At 37.1% G+C, this 20,373-nt stretch overlaps 1 protein-coding gene across 3 annotated transcripts in view; it reads left to right on the top strand.

The window, feature by feature from the left end:
* Positions 1-20,108, top strand: part of MBIP (MAP3K12 binding inhibitory protein 1) — a 112,323-nt gene extending 92,215 nt beyond the window's left edge. The window contains exons 1-9 of one of the 3 annotated variants that reach the window (XM_079310247.1): positions 4,427-4,587; positions 9,104-9,223; positions 10,910-11,122; positions 11,227-11,323; positions 12,759-12,824; positions 14,336-14,488; positions 17,062-17,159; positions 18,462-18,500; positions 19,169-20,108. In XM_079310247.1, the coding sequence (XP_079166373.1) occupies positions 4,468-4,587; positions 9,104-9,223; positions 10,910-11,122; positions 11,227-11,323; positions 12,759-12,824; positions 14,336-14,488; positions 17,062-17,159; positions 18,462-18,500; positions 19,169-19,276 (1,014 nt within the window). In that variant the 5' untranslated portion in view covers positions 4,427-4,467 and the 3' untranslated portion in view covers positions 19,277-20,108. Of the gene's footprint in view, positions 1-4,426; positions 4,588-9,103; positions 9,224-10,909; positions 11,123-11,226; positions 11,324-12,758; positions 12,825-14,335; positions 14,489-17,061; positions 17,160-18,461; positions 18,501-19,165 lie in introns of those variants that run through there. The other 2 variants (XM_079310246.1, XM_079310248.1) reach the window with 2 other exon arrangements.
* Positions 20,109-20,373: the final 265 nt, after the last annotated feature.

Raw genomic sequence — 20,373 nt, 5'->3', positions numbered from 1 at the left:
AATATGTACAGCATGTACATATTAATGCAATGGAAATTTTTTAATTTTTAGTCTGTCTTCAGCCATGAATGCCTAATTTCACAATGCTTGTGTCAAATCACTGGCAGTTTGCAAAAAGGGGAAACACTGTGAGCATAGACACCTACTCTGCAGGGCACCTTCTACATTTTTATGTGATAGTCTCACAAGAAAATGATAGGAAGGAGATTTATAATCAAATATTTCTAAGTAGCTAGAGAAGTCTAGAATTTGCAAATACAGAATAATTATAATAATGGTTCACTGACTTCCTAAGAAGAGCTGTTGAGCTAGGACTTGCAGGGGTCAGTTCACAATCCCAAATCATATAACTGAGCTGAAGGATTTTGTGCAGAGTCCTGATCATATTTGCAGATGGCAGCAAGAAAAGGGGGGAGGCAGGTATATAAAATTTAAATATGTTGTAAAATTACTAAACAAAGAAAATAAAGACCAAAGAAAGGACAAGCACGAAGCAGTATTAGAAAATCACAAGGCCAAAAAACTCAGAAAGGAAGGCTCAGGCTGTATGTGCATGCCAGGATAAGGACACTAAACTTAATGCAGGCAACAGCATCACAACGTTAGAATGATCAAATTACTGCAAGTCATAAACATAAGATACTTATAGGTTTGTTGGTTTGCCTTTTTTCTCTAACAGTGAATACATCAGGACTGTGTTTCTGCCAAGACATTTTGTATAAATCCCATTCCAATCCTGTCTGAACAGGGCTTTCTAAACTTTGATAAAGTGAAAGAAACACCAAAAGGTCAGCAGAGACATTTGCTTTGAAGGAATGCAGCTCCTATTGGAGAACTAGATTTGCAATTCAGAGCCTTATTTGATGAAGTTAATAAGCACATGACTGCATTTTAGGGATGCAGGCTGAATTTTTTTCAGCTGGGCTAGAGCTTAAAATAAGGCACCAGCTTAAGTATCTTGTGGAACCAGGATCTATAAACTTCATTGGAACGATGCCTTTTCCTGGGTACTTGGGAAGCAACAGAATTGAAGTGCTCTTAATTCTGAAATTAATGCTTGGAAAAATAAATAAAAGCTTTTATTTTGGAGAGACTTGGTAATTTCCTATTTCAACCCTATTTAACTATTTAATGAGTACAATACTACCAATTTGCTTTTTATAACTGAGACAATTTAGAGCAGCACTGGTAATCTGAATATCAGGAAAAACTACATTTACAGCAGTTGGTGTCAAATGGAAGCATTTTTCTGGGGCTCTGGGAAGAATTCAGAGTATTTTTTTTATCTTTGAAGCTCCAAATTATTTCAGGTTGTTTGTTTTTTTTTTTTTTTTTCCTGAAGCGTTGCCTCTTTTTCCTTTCTCTCTGCTATAGCTGACATAAACAGTAGACAGCATGAGTTTTTCAACTCAGGAGAAAAATCTGCTTATAGGTTACACAGCCTCCTTAGCTCAGCATTTCACTCTTTGGCATGACAAACTTCAATGACTGGTGCATTCTGCCAAGCACCCACCTTTCTTCAGGTATTACTTAGGAACAAAATTAAAGTGTGAGTTCAGAAACTATGGTACTGTAATATCCAGCAGAAGAAATAGTGTTAGCAACTGTGACAGTGGTGACCAACAAAGAGAACTTGTGTCATTTTACTGAGGTTTACTGTGACTTTAAATTGCTTAAAGGCACCTAGACTTGGAAAGAGATGAATACATTTATCCTTTTACAAACAAAATAAAAAGAAGCAATAGACCGAAACCAAAAGAATATAGTTTTCTATTTCAAAATCACTTTACTCCAACCACAGTATTTGATATTTAAGAACTTAGTCGATTTGTGCTCATATTTTTCAAGGTGGTTTCAGTGGGAGAGGCTTTTATATGCCTCAATGATCCATTCACAGATCAAAGCTGCAGAAGATTTAACATTATCATGACAACTCTATCCCTGAATGTTGAAAGCAACTCCAGATTACTCCCTTCCTTGTTTGCCATATTACTAAAATATCTGGACATTACTGCCAAGTTAGACATCTTTAAATCTTCTGATTCCTCTTTCTAAACAAGTATCTCTATCTCTGGCAATCCATTTCTTGCCAGTTTTCTATAAATTTATTCCAAATTACCAGTATCTTTCCAGCAATGAGAGCTTCCAATATTTTATTGTTTCACCAGCTTTAGTGAGCACACCATGTAATTTCCTCTGTCTTTATGGAGGCCTGGATTTACTGTGGCCAGCTTTACTTCCAGAGGTGATTACAAGCACATTTATTTTTACTGTGCACTACATGCAGTGAGCATATAATCATCTTCTGGAACTATTCTGCTCTGGTCTGTCTCTTCCATTAGATATGAAGGTTTAACATCTTTGCCTTAGCTGTATTTGCAATTTTTTTTCCCCCCATGCTCATTTTCTCACATCCTGTCATTTTCCTAATCTCTTAAATCACCTTGGATTATTTCTGTTCTGCTCATGTTTGTTTAATGTATTGCATAATTTAATCTGTGAAACTTCAGATGAATCAGACCAAATTTATTCACCTAGCAGCTGCAACCCAAATCAAGGTCTTCTGAGACTGAGCAAGAAAAGGAAGAAAATCTTTCCCCATAGGAATCATTACTGTTTCTCTAAGAGAAGACATTTGCAAACAACAAGAAGAAGGCTGAGATCCAGTTTCTGCTTAGTAAATGAAAGGTGGGCATCAACAACACTACTGACTACTTCATGGTCTTTTGCCTACTTTTCTTTTAATGATCACTGAATAAATAATGGTGTATCATCCCCATTATCTCTTGAAATTCTCCACATTCATTAAATCACTCTTATATTTTCATGTATCTTTCTGATATTTATACACTTATTTATTTATTTTTCATTTGAAATGTTTTTTACCCCAAAACAGCCCCTGGCTGCAGGTAAAGATAACATGTTCAAAAGCAAAGGAAAGATCTCAGGTCTCTCAGTTAGGAAAGCTCTATGTATCCATTGCTAAAGTAAGATACATCTGCTCCATCAGTCCAGGAAAGCTGGATTTTTCTAAACTGGAATCTATCAGGTAGCTGATCACTCACCACTTGAAGTTAAAAATCGGTTCAAATGCCTGGACTTGATCTGTATTTCAGGTCATTGGGAATTCAGCCAGGACAAACTGCCTCCTCTGACACTGAGAAGCAACAAGCAATGCCAAGTTGTTACATCTGTGCTCCATATTCTGCTCTGGCCAGCAGATCACTTATGTGTTAATTCAGTGTTGTAGTGCTGGTGGAGAAGAGGAAAGGGCAATGTATTTTCCTTTATTCTTGAAAGCTTCGTGATTTGAACCAAATGATATGATTACATTTTGCAGGGTTGGTCCAGCTGCCTGTCCAGAGACAAAACTGCGAAAGGCAAGGCAGGTTGAAGCATCCCTTGATCACAACTGGAATTAGTACTGTAACACAGAAATACAAAACGAAATTTCAAAAATTTTCTTAACTGACTACCATATTCTGTGCATGTGTTCAAAATGTTATTTGACAAAAAGCTGTGTGTTTCCAGGAATTAAGTAAATTTCTATGTGTTTCAGAGCTTCTAAATCATAAACACATTCTGCTGTATGTATTTCTGAATCCAAAGAATGGTCTTCATCAACTAAATCCAAGCAAGTGCCATCTAGTTCACCCTAGATGAGATATTATTGCAAAATGCAGATACTCATGCAATATATTTGTAATCATTAACACTGAAGTTCTTTTTGGAAATAATTTTTTCATGGAACTGAGCAGAGCTTTCTCCGCTTGAGTCTGCTCAAATGTTGTGGGTTGCTGGCGCTGAAAGCCTGGTTTTGTAACAATTATTTTCACTGTATCAAGGTATGTCTTATCTGGAAAGGAACCCCCAAAACATCAGTCAAATAATCTGCCGTTCTAGTATTTTTATTTAAGAATGTTTTAACGTTTGTAAATACAACTGCACTCACCATTTTACAATGGAATAAAAAATCTTGGGGGTAGAGGGTCAGGGAACAGAAAGAAGTAGGCTAACAAAAGAAACAGGAAACCTCTATTAGCATTTATACTGCCTTAGGAAAGAAATTTACAAGTAAACTGTTTTACAGGGAATAGAATTTCGCAATCCCCAGAATCAAAAGCACTCTGACAAACCCTGCAGTCTGATTTAAAACCAACCCTGCTGCACCCTCAAGGCTTTGAACGACACATCTGAACGCAAAAAAGTGCAGGCGCAACCAGCAAGGCGCAGCTGAAAGGGCGGTAACGCGCTGTACCGAAGCAAACACGGGCAGGGCAGCGTTCGCCCGAAGGCGCGCCCGGAGCCGGGGCCGAGCCGAGGCTGAGGGAGCGCGCCCCCGCCGCGGCCCCGGGAGCGCGCCCCGGCCCGGGCGCTGCCATTGGTTGCCGCCCCTGTCCATCAGCCCTCGGGGCGGGGCCAGCGCCAGCCGCTCGTCATCGCGGGGCGACGGCCCGGCCCGCTGTCATGGCGGCGGCGGTGGCGCCCGGCCCGCTCCCGCCCGGCGCCCGCGCTCCGGAGATCGACCCTGCGGCCTCCGAGGTAGCCAGCAGCGCCCTGCGCTGCCTGGCCGGGCTGGCGGGGCAGGTGAGTGAGGGGCGGGCGGAGGGAGAGGTGCTGGGCGGAGCGGGGCTGGGCGCCGCGCCCGCCTCACATCCCCTCGCTCTGGGGGCCCGCGCTGGGCTGGCCGCTGCTTCTCCCCGGCCTGCGGGGCCCTTGCGGGCTCCGGGAATGGGGTACGGCGCTGGAGCGGACATCAGCCTGCCACACATGAGGGAGCTGCCTCGTTTCTGGAGGTTGCTGGCGCCCGCCCGGCTTCTGCCGGGGCTGGGGCGGCGGTGCCGGCTGCTCCCTCCGGCCGGGCAGCCCCAGGCGCGGGGCCGCTGCTGCTGCTTCCCTCCCACAGCCGGGACCGCGCCTTGCCGCGCCCTGACGGGACGCCGCTTGTCACTTTGTAGTTTGACGGATGATCTCTTCCATGGGAAAGTGCAATTTGCTTAATTGCTGTATCTTAATTAATTACTCTGAATTGAAAAGCTACGGGAAGCTTCCAGTGCATTAAATCAAAATAAATGATCAGGAGCTTGAAGTTACCCTGCCTTGGTAATAACGTGCTGTGAAATACACAGTGTATCTAAAGATGTATCTAAAGATTTAAAGATACTCTGCTCTATAGTACTTAAGTTGAAACACCTACTTTATGTTTAGTTGTGTCTGTGAGTTTGTGACACATGTTGCAGTAGGGGTAGAAGGCCCTTATCAGGAGAAGGTTTTAGTAATAATTATTGCTATAAATAATTTACAGATTAGTTTTCCACTGTGGAAATGTTTCTCCACTGTAGAAACGTTTATATGAAGGCAGTAGAAGCATACTCTTACTTCAAGAGTTAGTAGTTTGAAGATTTTGGGGCAGATAATAAGCAGTATCTGCAGGAGCTAGTGTGCCTTAATGTATATTTGACACATAATGGGCTCTTAGATGCAGACACAGTTTAGGAGGAGCTGCTGGCTGATCTAAAATTATTTTTTAGTGTTTCACCTCTCATCTATATAGAACTCCTTACTGTACTTGCTTCTTGCCTCCAAGTATGTTAACAATTGTCCCTCTTTTCAAACAAAATGCAACCAAAATTAAGGGTTTGATAATTCAGGCACTTACTTAAGAGTCTCAGTTTTCCTATCTGAAATGATTAAAAATCACCATGGTATTTTAACAGGAGTACAGTGCTAAACAGTGTGATGTTCAGACACAGATGGCTCTTAGGATTACTGAGGCATGAAAACTATTGAGGTTTAAAGGCCCCATAGTTCTTCTTGGTGAAAATTCTGAATGTGATCAATGAAGTGACTGTCAGTTTATCTAAGTATGAGGGCAGCACTATGAATGACAGTATTAGAACACATCAGAGAAAAGTTGGAACTCTTATATTTAAGAAAAAAGGGGAAAGTTTCCTAAGCTTTTAACTATAGTATTTGTCACAAGTTTAATTAATTGATTCTAAACCTGCATTAAAAATTCTTATTTTTCTCTCTTGACTTCAGTAGCTTACTTTTTCTCCAAACCTGGCTCTACAAGTAGCATGTCACTGGAAAGGCCTTGGTGATTTGTAAAAATTGTGAGGGAACTGTTTAGAGTAGCTACATCCCCTCAGCAGAGTTGCAGTAGCTGTGGTGCAGAGTATAATTGTCTTCTTTGGTGCTTGGAGTGTCTTCTTTCCATGACAGCAGACACATTTTACTGCCCAGTGCACTGGTTGAATAAGGATCTGGTTGCTCCATCTTAGCTGTGAAAGTCCTTTTTATTGCTCAGTTATGATCCTTTGCAGTTGCTGAGTTGCACTCTTGTCTGCCAGGGCTTGAGTTGTGACAGATTGAACTGCTGTGTTCTACCCCCTCACGGATTCCAGCTAACTGTATTGCATTTTTGACTGAAACTACCAGTTCCCCGTTTGCCTTTTGTAGAGATGACTGAGCATGTTCCAAATTGTTAGCAGCCACAATTTGTGATTCATCATTGTAGTTTAAGTTGGATTTATGTTAATAAATTGGGCTGTAAGCAGGAATGTCTCTGGCGGAGAATTTTTTTTTTACTGGAGCAATCAACAGCAGTTACCAGGAGGACATCTGAAAATAACAACTCTTAAAACCAATGTAGCTGATCCTGAAAATTTCTTTAAGATTCAAGTGATAGCCAGTGTTTTCACAAAACAAATTTCAAAAGGTCTGAAATTACTTATGATCCTCTAAATTGAATAGGCTGTTGACTTGTAATCAATCAGACAAATGCTTTGAAGTTACCAAAACACTGAATTTATAAATCTGTCACAGTTCTAATAAGTAGTAGAATGGAAAGATTGAGAACTTACTCTACTGTACTAGAAACTTTTGTTGATGCAGGAGGGGTTTATTCTTTTATTCAAAAGCAATGTCTGTGAGTTAAAAATATGACTGGCCTCTGAATGATTTGAAGTGAAGAGTTCTGTTGCTTTTTGTGCATTGAACCACCTGAACAGGAGTTTTCCATTATATGAAGGCACATATCAGCTTATTCTTTTTGAAAAAGGAGGTTTATTTGGAAATTGCAGTTACACTTTTATTTTGTTTCATTTGAATGACTTAATCTACACTTTTTCACCCTGTCAGTAGACTGTAATATAGCATATAGGAGATGTTACTCTAGAAACTTTGGGCAGAAATATGCCCTTTGGATGGTCACATGCACTATGGCTTAATTCCTAAAGTAAATTGTATTCCTATGAACTTCTAAATACGGTCTTGATCTTGAAACTTGCTTAAAATGTCCTAGAACATTCCTTTTCTACATCCTATGTACCTATCTTAAGTACCAAATAGGGATAATAATTGGTGTGAAAATAATCTAAAATACATTATCTAACTAATCAGACTCTCTCCTTTGCTATGTAATTTGGGAACTAACCCTGAACTTAGCAAGGCTGACTGAACTTTGACTAAAGAAGGAAGGTTCAGGCTTATAGTTGTTTTACAAAATTGTGTTAATGCTGGGATTTGAAGCTAATGTGGAACAGCTTATCATCCACAGCTTTGCCTTCAGGCATTCTCGTGTCCAGTTCTTAGTGTTCCCTCATGCACTTTGTGGTGGCTTCAGGACAAGTGTGTATACATTCTCTGTTCTTATTTACAATACTTGATGCTGTTAGAAGTTAAATGTCTTTAGACCATGAGTAAAAGGTCATTTTTATCATCTTCCTGATGTACCTTTTTCTGCTTCAACCCCCACTTTCTTTTTTAATGGAAGGAATGAGGAATATGCAGGGATTGACTGACTATTGGTCTCTTTTAGAAACACAGTCTTTTGATTATTCTTCTTAGGCTGGTAATATCCTTGTTATCTCCTTCATCAGAATGGTGATGCAGCAAATCATCTCTGATCCAGCATCAGAGTGACCAGACATGATGTCTTCACTTCTGTTCTTGCCTTGAGTTTCTCTCTCCCTTGCACCAGGGCCAAAAGGTCGCAGCACTGCTCAGTTCAGCTTCTGTAGCTGTCTGATCTCTGACAGAATAGATGTGCAAATAAATGTGCATATGAATTGGGAATTCAGTGTTGCCAGGAGAGTACCTGTAGGTCCTCTTGATTTCAAACAAGAATTTATTTGTATTTAGAATTTGGGGTATCACTTGCAGGATGCTTGGTTGGAGAACAACTTACTTAGCTTTGGGAAATGAAAGTGATCCTCTCTAAAACCTCAAGAAGAGGTTTAGTGTAATGAAAAAAGCGAAGTTGGATGTATAAAGTATGTTAGCTCATTAGAGTTTATTGACAGTCATCACTGTATTAGAAAGTGTATTTTTAGCTTATAGAAGATATATAGTTCTTCTAAATAATACTTGAAATTTATTATGTATGGTTTTTTTAAATTGTGTTGGGACTTAAATATTGTAGTTCCTTGGCAGTGAGAATAGACTGTGGCAATTGTTCATTTCAGTACGAATGCATGTACAGGAAAATAGTGTGATTTGAAAATAGGTTTAATTAGTGGTGCTGTGTAATCCAGAGTTTGTTAAACTTTGAGATATTAAAAAATAATTATTTTTATGCACTTATTTTTAATATAAAGCTTCCTTTGGTTTAGCAGCAAGTAAAAGTTCAAGAATGTGCTATGGTGTTATATCAAGATGTGGGTCATGCATAGGCAGTCCTGCAATCTTTGAATAAATTACATGAACTTACAGGAGACTGCTATCCTGGATCATGTTTCTTCCTACCAGTGGTTCTAGTATTCATTAAAAGAAAAGATGGTATGAGTGATTAACATGAACAATATGCTTTCAGACAAAAATTAATTAATTAAAGCCAAGGACCAAATTAGTACAATGAAAGTATGAAGAGTTAGTAAGGAATTTTTAATTCTAGAATATATTCTACAAATGCTATCTTACTTGGAATATGATAGCTGCTTGGACTATAATTAATATCAAATCTTTCCAATGCTCTCTTCTAAAATTGGGATGGATCTATGTGAGACTGAGCATAATTGTTGTCTTGTAGAAGCCTTGCATACTTTTTTGGTGTCAATACAGATAATATAATTTTTGTTGTGTTTGTTTTGCCCTGTTAAAGCTTAATCTCGGAGAGGACATTGTGAAAGTTGTAATCGATTGGAGCAAGCTTCAGAGCACATCAGCACTTCAGCCAACCTTGCTCCTTAGTGCACTTCAGCAGCATATTTTATGTTTACAGGTAAATATTTCATGGGACACATTTGGCTTGACAAAAGTGATCAACAACTAAAAGTAATCTTGACTGTAAAATTCCAGTAATTTTGATCTTACGTTGCTGTGTTCAACAAAAATTGATTGCAAAAGTGCTAAATGCTTGGGATTCCACTATGCTCCATAGGTACTCACATTTACGGATTTTTCAGATTAGTGGTGGGAATAGCCACTGTAGGTGAGCAGGCTGAATAAATGCAGCCTCATTGATTTCTAGACTTGCATTGTAAATGTGATACATTTCCATCTATGGTGGGTTATAATTAAGCAATAAGACACGGCAGGTGTGTGTCATGCTATGATAATGATTCCATGCGTTGGGTGAGTTTTGAGGCTCATAGAGTGCTTTCAGTGGTTCAAGAAGTGGCATTATCCCAGCATGACACATCCTGGAGTGTCTTACTGCAATTAAATATATTTTCGGCGTAGGCTGTTTTTTTTTTTTTAAAGAGTAATTTCTTTGACATTAATGTCTCATCTTGCCAAGTAGCCAGTCACCATTACTGTCATTTCTTTTAACTATTTAGAACTTTCCAGCCCTGCCAAAAGTAATTCAGTTGCATGGCAGGAAGGGTGAGCAGTTTGTCAGCTGGTAACTGAGCAGTGTTTTGACCTTGATAGTTCATATGTAGAAGATGGGATTTGAGCACTATTGCTTTGCTTCAGCTGCTCAATAAATTATTTGAGGTGCATAGTACGGAGAGAATGGAAAAGGAAGTTTCTGTATTTTCTTGTCTGTAGGTAAAAGAAAGATCCTTTATTTTCCAGACATACACCAGATCTTTGGTGTGTTGAGAAGAAAGGGGAAATACGCAAGATAAAAGCAAATAACATTTACATCTAGCATATAAGAATGCTGCAAGGAGGAATTTGATTCCATTTCAGAAAATGTGACTGCTAAAAATCATGTTGTCTTTAAAAAAAAGAAAATAATTTGTGGAGAGAAAATAAGCAGTGACATTCAGGCTAGATGAAACTGGTGGAAATTGTAAAGAGACAGGGACATACATATATGTACTGAGGTTTTGATGTTACATTGTACGTAAGAGTTATTGCAGTAAAATAAGCATTTTTCCTGCCACAAATGTCAGTGCTTTTTCTCATTTAATTTCATGACCTAAGAAGATAATCAACCGTGTCAAGCAAAGCATGTGTTCATGATAATGCCTATGTATTACATGTCTGTGTTCTCTCATTCACTTGGGCAACTACGGTTTCAAGTGGAGAATGTAGTGCTGATGTGATAAAGTAAAGGCTTTACAGTGTGAGAGCACTGGATTTCTTGTTAAGGAGGAAAAATACTAAGCCTTGCTGTTCTGAGTAAGCATTTGAATGACATGTTAATTAAGTGGCATTGATGCCAGCAATTGAAGCTTTGATTTAGGGAGTATGGGCAGGTTTTCACAGAAATTTGGGAATTTTCCTCTACAAACCTCTAAAAGACACAGGTCTAAAAGGTCAGAATCGTGGTGTGCACAATATTTGGAACTTCTTTTTAATCTTATTACTGTGTTCCATCAGAGGAAGATGCTGTAATTCCCAAAATTATTTCCATTGGTCTGGTTTGGAAATTGTAATAGTACTTGCCTTCTTGGCTTTGAGACTTCTGGACTTTTATTTTTTTTAACCCTAATACACTGTTTTCTTTGTTCAGCCTCTCTTAGAAAAACTCCAGTCACTGATCAAAGAGGAAAATACAGGTCATGTTGAACCTGCAGGTAAAACAGAAAACCAGACAAGTTTAGATGTTTATGATGGTAATAATCAGACTGAAGAAAAGTATGGAAGTTATGAATTGAGAGATCTGAAGGATGCTCATTTTAATTTTGATCCAGAAGTGGTCCAAATAAAAGCTGGAAAAGCAGAAGTAAGTGATTTATTTGAGTTTAAAAACAGAAAAATAAAAGACTTTTTAAAATTTTAAATTTAAAGAATGAAATAGATATATGCCATAATGTTTATTACCTGCAGATTGACAGGCGGATATCAGCCTTCATCGAGAGGAAACAAGCCGAGATCAATGAAAATAATGTCAGGGAGTTTTGCAATGTTATTGATTGTAATCAAGGTAACTGGCTAGCCAGACTTTAATCTTCATAGCAATTTGTGTGGGTTTTGTTGTTGTTGTTTTGGATTTTTTTGGTTTTTTTTCTATTTTTCAAATACACTAATCTATATTTAAAACAGAACTTTTTAAAAGAGTGACTTTGTTTTAAAATTTAGAGCTTGCCTGCGCACTGCAGATGTTAGAAAAAGAAATTGAGTAGTCACTGGATGGCAATGTTTAATGCATCATATATAGAAAGATTATATCTAGTATTGTGTTAATTTTAAGAACTGCTGTCTTGGATCAGATGATTTTGTAGCTATTGTTTCCAGTGTTTTAATAGATGTTCCTCCAAAGTAAATGGAATTGCAATTCAGAAATGTCTTGTGAATTGCATATTCAAATTGAAGTTAATTTAATGCTAGTTAAATTACAAAGAAGTATTTTTTACAATGAAGTTGAATTACTAGCTACTTGACATGACTTTCTTTTTTTTTAACATTGCTCACATTGCAGTATGATTGGCTGTATCTGTAACCAAACTTAAATCCATCTGGCAGACTGGATCCCATTTACAGGATCAGTAACTGTGGCCACATGCATCTTCAAAGTTAAGACAGTTTAATGTACATAAAACTACATAAGTAGTACAGAGATATTTTCTAAGTACCTGTGAGCCCACGTATGCATTGTCTGTATGAAGTACTTAAGCTCTTAGAGATCAAACCTTATTGTTCTGTAAGCTTCTTAGAGAGTTTAACTGTTTGAATATTAGTTGGAGTGCAAAGGACATCTGAAGTTTAGTAGAATATGCTAGATAGTGAACTACTGTTTTCCAAAACTGTTAATTATGTAAAGAATAATTGATAGTAAGACCTGTCTCATTGTTCAGGCATAATAAATTATTGGCATAATGAACAGAGATTCAAATGCAAACATTAGAAAAAAATTAAGGTGGTCCATACTATAGGTTTTTATGGTTAAGCAAATGGAAGAAGTCACATGGATCAGAATAAATGCAGAAAGGCTTAGGAAAGAATGCTGATTAGTACATTAGATCAGTTGAAAAATAGGAGAAGGATAAAAAGGACATAAAACCAGAATAACAGTAGTAAACAGGAAAAAGGCTTCTGTACAGGAAGAAGAAAATAAGTTAGAGAAATACAGGGAAAAGTAAGAACCAAATAAATTTGGTCCTGATTCAGTAAACTTCTATATACACATGTGCATACATTTATATGAGTGACTTATCCAACTGAAAGCAGTAGGTCCATGCAAGTTGTGTGAAACTTAATGGGCAAGTGTTTATAGAATGAATTAAGTATTTCTGAATTTTTAAATCGTTCAAAGCATTTTAATTAGATTTGTTTAAAGCATCAAAGTTGATAGTGCTTAGAATATTTTCAGTTATAAATACATAATTTGGACCTCACTTGTTATGTCATTATTTATTTAGAAAATAGCTGTGCCAGAACAGATGCAATTTTCACACCCTATCCTGGATTTAAAAGTCATATAAAGGGTAAGCAACTCTTTTAATACCCATTTAAGTATCCAGATACAACAGCACTGATAAGTTTTTAATATCAAAACTTTTTATAGAATGCTCAAAAATGGAAACTTAACGTATTTTACATTTTCATTCATGTCTTCAAGGTTTTAAATCCCTTAACTGCTTCACTGAATTAATGGTTAGGCACTAAAGAACAAAACAAAATAGCCTATTTTCATTGTGTGAAAGGAAATGTGGAAAAGATAAAGCAGGACAGAGAAGCTGAACAATACTTAGCTTTTCTTCTAAGGTGCAACCATCAATAAGGAATTGAGATTAAATAGGATTATCATATATTTTTCATTAGTTGGTGCAAGTGTACTACAATAGGATATAATTTTGGGACTGGAAATTTTAAGACATAGATTTATAAGAAGACAAGACAAGCTGGGGAATGAGTTTATCACTGCACTATTTTTTGGAAAGGAATAAATACTATAGAAATTATGTCAAACAGAAGTTGTGTATAAAATATTGCATGTTCATATGCTGCTCTCTAGGTGTATGCAAATTACCCTTCTTTTTAAAAAAAACTAAATACCCAATATGAGAATGAAAGTAACCCTCTTTTGCACTTTTAAGTGTGGTAATATTCAGCTATCCACTGATATGAGTCCTGGAAACCAATTAATTACTTTGAATTCTATAATCCAGAATAATACTTTAAGGCATAATAATAAGAATTGGAAGGTATGGTGAGCTAACAAAGAAATGAGGAAGTAAGTTTGATTTTAGAATCTTTCACAAAGAACCTCTTTCAATAATCACTGTTTTAAACTGAGTATTAATTTGTTGGTTGGATGGCAGCATAATACAGGATAAAAGGCAAGTTTTCACTTTGAGGAACAGTTCATAACTGAAATGTGAAAAACACTTAGAAAGGAATTGGAAGTCAAACCAGCATAAATTAAAGCAAGAATGTAGCCTTCATGAAATACTGAGTAGGATGGTGTACATGTGTGTGCACTTCAGCATTTGGAGCTGCTAGTATAGTCTTTAAATCTACAGTAACTACAGTGTACTGACAAAAATTAAAGTGAAATTGGATTGGTTCTTCTGGCTGTGTACCTCCTCTCATCTTCATGTATTCATGATGCTTCCTGTAATATTAGGTCTGGCCTCTTTATTCACAAAAACTCACATGTACAACTGCTGACATAGATATTAAGGTTTCTGCTGTTTGTCAGAGCTGATGACAAATTCTTGACACTGCCATTCTACATGAATGTATGAGTAAATCTGTTACTTTGCATATGTAAAATCCAGGGATTTTGTTAGGTTTAGTTACTCATGTAAAAACATAAGAAAATGCTTTTACTTGACCTTTTTATCTTAATGTGTGTGGGACCTTTCATATGCAAGACTTTTGTAAAACTGATTTAACACAGGTATTACATGCTTCAATATTTTGATTATATTTTAGTTAGATCTGCTTTGTGTTTAATGTGCATATATGTGAAATTTATTTTCTCTTTGCCTAGTTTCTAGGGTAGTAAATACATATGGACCTCAGACTAGATCTGAAGGAATCCATGGGTCCAGTCACAAAGCCAGTGTACCCGTGCATGATTGTGGAAACCAGGCTGTTGAGGAGAGATTGCAAAACATTGAAGCACACTTAAGGTTACAAACAGGTTTGTATGACGTTTTAATTTTGATACTGGTGTGCCATTTTATACTACCATTGTGATTACTGTGGTGAAACTGGGCAACTCTACAAAAACTGATACTGTAAAAAAAGTGAATAGATCCACTGAAGGGTTTATTTAGCTCACCCCAAGTACAGTGATCTCGTGTTTAGGGTTTTATGCCCAAAATAGAACTGAGGTTTATGCCCAATTTGAGATGCTGAGTTAGTCAATGTACACTTTGTGGTGGCAAATAAGGGAGAGAAGCACATAAGAAAAGGATTTAAAATAATATGGAATATCTGGAGCTTGGGGTTCTCTGAAGCCACTGGAGTTCTGTCTTGACCCACTGAACAGGAAAAGCTGAGTTTAGGACTAAGGACTGTTTCATGGACATCTTGTGGGCTGGTGGTAGAATCAACACAAAGAATGGCCTGAAACCTTTTCCTAAAGATGATGTTTTTTGAAACACATTTAGGCGTAAAGCTTATTTCCCAGAATGTGGGAAGCTTGTTGTTACTACTTGTCTTTAGGCCTGCAGACATGAGTCCATAGCTTTGACTGAAATAAATGCCATAACCATCAGGCTACTGATATTTTTTAGGTAGCTGCTTTCCTTACCTCAGCACTGGTTTTCCATAATACAGCACTGAGGCACAATGAGGCACTTGTCAAGAAGGCATCAGTATTTTTCTTGGAAATTATTCTCATAACAGAAGCCCAATCTCCATCTAGTGAAGTGAATTTTCTACACAAGACACTGGACACACTTGATTTTTTTGTTTGTTTGTTTGTCTTCTGAATATTGAATAAGTGTCAATCCATTATCTTAAAGATATTTGGAACATTGACTAGATTGCTAGATTCCTGTGACTGTGTAGTGAATTAAAGTTCTGTGGCAGCAAGGAGAGTAAGATGTGCCTAGGTACTTGAGGCAGCAGTCAGAGCTTGATGCTTAGCTCTATAACTGTCTCAAAAATAAGCTGGCTTTTGTGTATAGAAATAGAATTTGGAAGTGGCTGACTAGCATTAGGGTTACAGTGTGTAGCTTTGGAGTTTGGGGACGATGGTTGGAGGTAGCTAAGGAGGAGTCTTTGCTTCCATGTTGTTCCATAATCAAGTTTTGTCTGGAAGAATGGGTCAGTTAAACTGTAGTATAGGTTAAGAAGATGGAAACATGCAACACCAGCTCAACTCCTGTTCAAATCAACATTCACGGGGAGCATCTCAATATAATTTGATGTATACTCCAGAAGCTGTGCAAAAAATATTCATCTGAGCAGGTAACATACCAAAGCTACCTGTTCCACCAGTTGCTTCCAGCAACAGAAGGAGTTAATCATGACTCACTGGCTGTTTTTCAGAACAGCTTCTGGTGTTACTACTGCTCTTTCACTCTACATTAAGAGAAAGCAATATTAAGTGTGATAGGTTAGCCAATTTAATTAGTAGGTGCTGACTGTTGAGTAGAGAGCAGAACTGAAGAGTGAAGCTACCTGTACAATTGTTTCTTTGAAGGGACAAAATAGATGAATGGCAAAAAAACCCAAAACCCAAACCCCACATTAATGTTAATTTTGGCTATTTGTGGAATAGAACTGTTTTGTCTAACAGACCCAGAAATAAAAGGAAGTGGGTGGCAGAAAGTAAAAGCTTGCTGTGGCCTTGGTTGTCAATACAGTTCAGAACCAGGCTATAATTTTAATTGGAATAGCCAGAACTTAGTTGTGATAAACATCTATTTCATATAGTTATTTAATTACAGAATACTGTGAAGTGCAAATAAGATGCTTGGTAAGGCTGATGTTTTGATCAGTTCTATTTTTCCATGGGGAAACAAACCCAAGCTGCTGTAGTATAGATAGAAACAGCAAATGGGTTGAGGTGGGATTTTTTTGGTGCTTTGTTTTTTGTGGTGTGAGTGGATTTTGTTGTAGTTTTTTTTTTGTTTTGTTTTGTTTTGTTTTGTTTGGTTGGTTATTTTGTCAGGGTGGCTGTTAGGTGAGCTTGGGACTTTTTTGATTGTTTGGTTATTTTTTATTTTTTTCAGACATCTGTTACTCAATTCAATAGGCACATTCCCCACTCCTGCTCTCCCATCTATGCAAACACTGTTCTTTGTCAAGCACACCTCATACTTGTCCTCCAACCTGTGATGCTCAGTGGAGATTGATATCTAAGATATGTTTCTTTCAGAACAAAGCTGAATTCCTGTATGGTCTGCCATCCCATCTGCTCTCTACTAATGCTGATGTCAGCTTGGAGGTGGCAACATACCATGTATGACCAACGCATTGTAAGAGTGATCATGAGTTGTTTTAGGGGCCTTGACAGACATACTTCAGCCAATTACATGAAGTTGTCTTACTGCTTTCATTGACTGCACTGGCTTATCAATCAAGTTTTACCCTGAATCATATTAATTATCCCTTCTTTACATTATCCCATCCATTTATTTTCTTCAGCTACTGGTTGATAGCTAATCTTGAAGAATTAAAATGTCAAACTTGCTATCTTTAGTTAAATAAGTTAAATAAGCACTTTTCCTGATTTCTTTGCATTACTACTGATGTATTTAGGTGGTCCAGTACCAAGAGACATTTATCAGAGGATTAAGAAGCTTGAAGATAAGATCCTTGAGCTGGAAGGACTGTCTCCTGAATATTTTCAATCTGTAGTAAGAAATGTTCTCACCTTCTTTTGGCATGTCTAAATGTGTTCGTGCCTTTTGTGGTTGAATCTTTGATGTACAGAGAAAATTTAGGGTTGGAGGGCAGACACTTTTAATAAACATCTCTGGCTCGGTGTAGTGGTTATATTACATGTGGACTGTCTAGTCATCTTTACCTAATTTCTCACTCAAAAGAAGAAAGTATCTGTTGGGGAAAAAAATTGCTGCCACCCAAGCTTAACTAATTTGTAAGAAATATGTCAGAGAGGTTGTATTTCTCCCTCTTGCATTAAAATCGGAAGTGCTTCTTCTGTCAAGAAAATTGACTGAAGTTTTTATTTTTTCTACAAATCATTAATGGCTTAAAACAGCTGAAATAATTTGGGTTTCTGTACATTATCTGATTGCTAACAATATGTGAATAGCTTCCAAAAGGATGAGAGAGTAAACTGTTTAAAAATTGCTTCATGTGATTCTGTGACTTAGTTTTTATTTCTGGTTTTCAGGCAGAGCTCTGTCTCTCTCTGAATAGTACACCTTTAACTTGACTCACCAAGGGGTATTAGGACAAAGAGAATGAGTTGTTGCTGCATTAGGCTCTATTTGACTGTAGAAATTTCTTATCTGTTATCTTGTTCTTCTTTTCCTGTGTAACAGTAAGAATATCTCTTTTACTGTTTATTCCATTTTAATTTTTATCTTCTCTCTTGAGACCAGCGTAACAAGAGTCAATTAATAAAAATGAATAGTGACAGTACACATTTTTTAATTTTTAAAAATTTGTGTTGGAGACCAGTAAAGTTCTTTGTTTGTGAGGTCATTCCTTCAAGTGGCTGAAAACCAGAAGCTAACACATAAACTTTCATATGCTGAAATTTCTATTGAAAATGCTTTAGGATCTCTAGAATGAGGGTCAGGCTAAAAAAATGTGATGATGGCAGTAGTAGTGTTGCACAGTAATTAGCACATTTTATCTGAAGTTTTGCATAAATATTGGTGTAGATATGGGCAAATTTTAGGGACAAAAATATTGACAATTTAAAAAGCTCAATTCTGTCTGAAGGAAGCTTCAGTTAAATTGATAGTTGTTGACTGCCATATTTGGAGAATCTTCAACAGCTTCTGACTGCTCTCCAGTAGTATTTCTCATGATCCAAAGCACTCAATTATAAAAAAGGTTTCTTTAATCCATGGAATGGCAGTCAGGTTTTTTCTGTACTTTAAAGACTCTTGACAATGTTGTTACAGAATTTTTTGTGGTCTTCTGTCAGTGCAACATTAAGTCTGCTTTTATTGTCTTTTCTTCAGAGCTCTTCTGGCAAGAGGAGAAAGGTTCAATCTCCCCATGTAAGTGCTGTTAACTCTTATTTTTCATAAGTTTAGGATGTTTTGAGTGGAAAGTAAGCAGAAGTTCCATGAAGCAAGTATGTCAGTTCTCAGAAGTAGCTCTATCAGTATTGGATAGCTTGCTGCCAGAGAGAGAGGGAAGGAGACAGCAAGCTAATGGATGTTACAAGGAAATGAGTCTTCCAAGAATATGTACTAGGGTTTTCACTAGTTAGGAGGATGGTAAAATAAAACAAATCTATAATTCTAAAATGGTGATTCTATAATCACCATCAATCAGGTTAAGTGGCACAGAGGAGCTTGATATTGGGCAGTTGGAAAAAAATCCCCTTTTGCTGTAAACCCAAGTTCTGCAAAATCTAGGTAATCTCATCCAGTGTTTTAACATGAAGGAATTTAAGTTTTGTTTTTTTTTTATGAGAAGACTAAACATGCATCTAATAGAAGTAACATGAATATATTGATCCATTATTAGGAATGTCTTTCTTCCAAGTTTACATTCTTTTTCCTTTAAATTAAATAGGCAAAGACTAGATTCAGGCAATTCTGCAGAAATAGTTCTATCACTTAGTGCAATATGCAGTGACCTCAAGTATCAAGTGATAAGCCACTTATCTAGCAATTACAAGATGTAAATGATTGTGATTTTTATTTTGTTCTTTTAGCAGAGCTATTCACTGGCTGAACTTGATGGAAAGATCAATGCAATAAAACAGGCATTACTGAGGAAAACAAAAGAAAGCAAGTTCAAGGAGGCTGAGCAGCTTCTTCGATAAAAGTGTTTCCAGAATCCTCATCATGATTTACACATACCTAAACCATAGACCTGAGTTGTGTTCATCAGAGATGACTGGCAATGAAGACAAAGCATGTATATATGCTCCTTTTGGATGATCTTGAAAGCTTTCTTTCTGAGTAACTTGTTTAAAAGCAGCCTTATTAATGAAATAGTTACTTTAAAATGAAGAATGTTTCAGGAATGTCATTCTAATAATCTGTTCCCTTCTGTTATAAAGGAGGACTGCAGCATTGTTTGTATGTGAAAAGTCATAACCTGCACACAAAAGCTACATCTCACTGTGTAATTCTTGGTGACTAAGTATTCAAAAGAACTATCTTTTAGATACTGTTCATGTAAGTAGTTTGCATAGACTTACGAAATTAAATTAAATACTTCCTCAGAAATAAACTGACTTTGGGAAAAAAATTACCAAAGCCTTGCAGAATGTATGCTTGCTTACCTATCGTTTTCTCTGTATTTGCCACTGTTTTCACAGCTGTTAGAAATGTAGCAAATTGCATTTCTGTGTGGCAGGTGTTTATGGAAATCCTATATGTGTAAATAAAAATAGCGTTTTTTTAATTTTTCAGTGTCTTGTGAGAATTCAAATTTCATAACCTGTTCACAAACAGTGTGTTCTAAAATCCATCCCAGAGGAGATTTGGAGAAGCATGCCAGCAAGAAACCAACTTTCCTTCTGTATGCATGCTTACATGACTTCTGAAGCATGGATGCTAGCTTAGAGTCTGACCTTTGGCCAGACAGTGAAGTGAGATTGTGTTGTGACTTTTTGTTTGTTTTTAATAAACCATTTTCTATTTATACAAGTTCTTGTATTTACTGTCTCTCATTATTTCATTTTAGAAGAAAAGTTGCTGTTACCATGAGAGTTTTATGCAAACTGTTCTGCTTACATCAGTCATATTGTTGATCATATTGTCCCTGTATCAGTGTCTGTGAGAGGTGTTATGAACAGTACTGACTTGACACAGCCTTTGAAGAATAGTAGGTGTTTTCTGTGACCTTGTCTTTTTATCCAGAATAATATTTGTTATAGCAGCTAATGTTTCTGTGGAGGTCTACCAGAAGAGC

Source organism: Erithacus rubecula, assembly GCF_903797595.1.
Source record: "Erithacus rubecula genome assembly, chromosome: 6".
NCBI classification, from domain to species: domain Eukaryota; kingdom Metazoa; phylum Chordata; class Aves; order Passeriformes; family Muscicapidae; genus Erithacus; species Erithacus rubecula.
The sequence above is the reverse complement of the archived record's forward strand: the minus strand, read 5'-3'. Positions and strand labels throughout refer to the sequence as shown.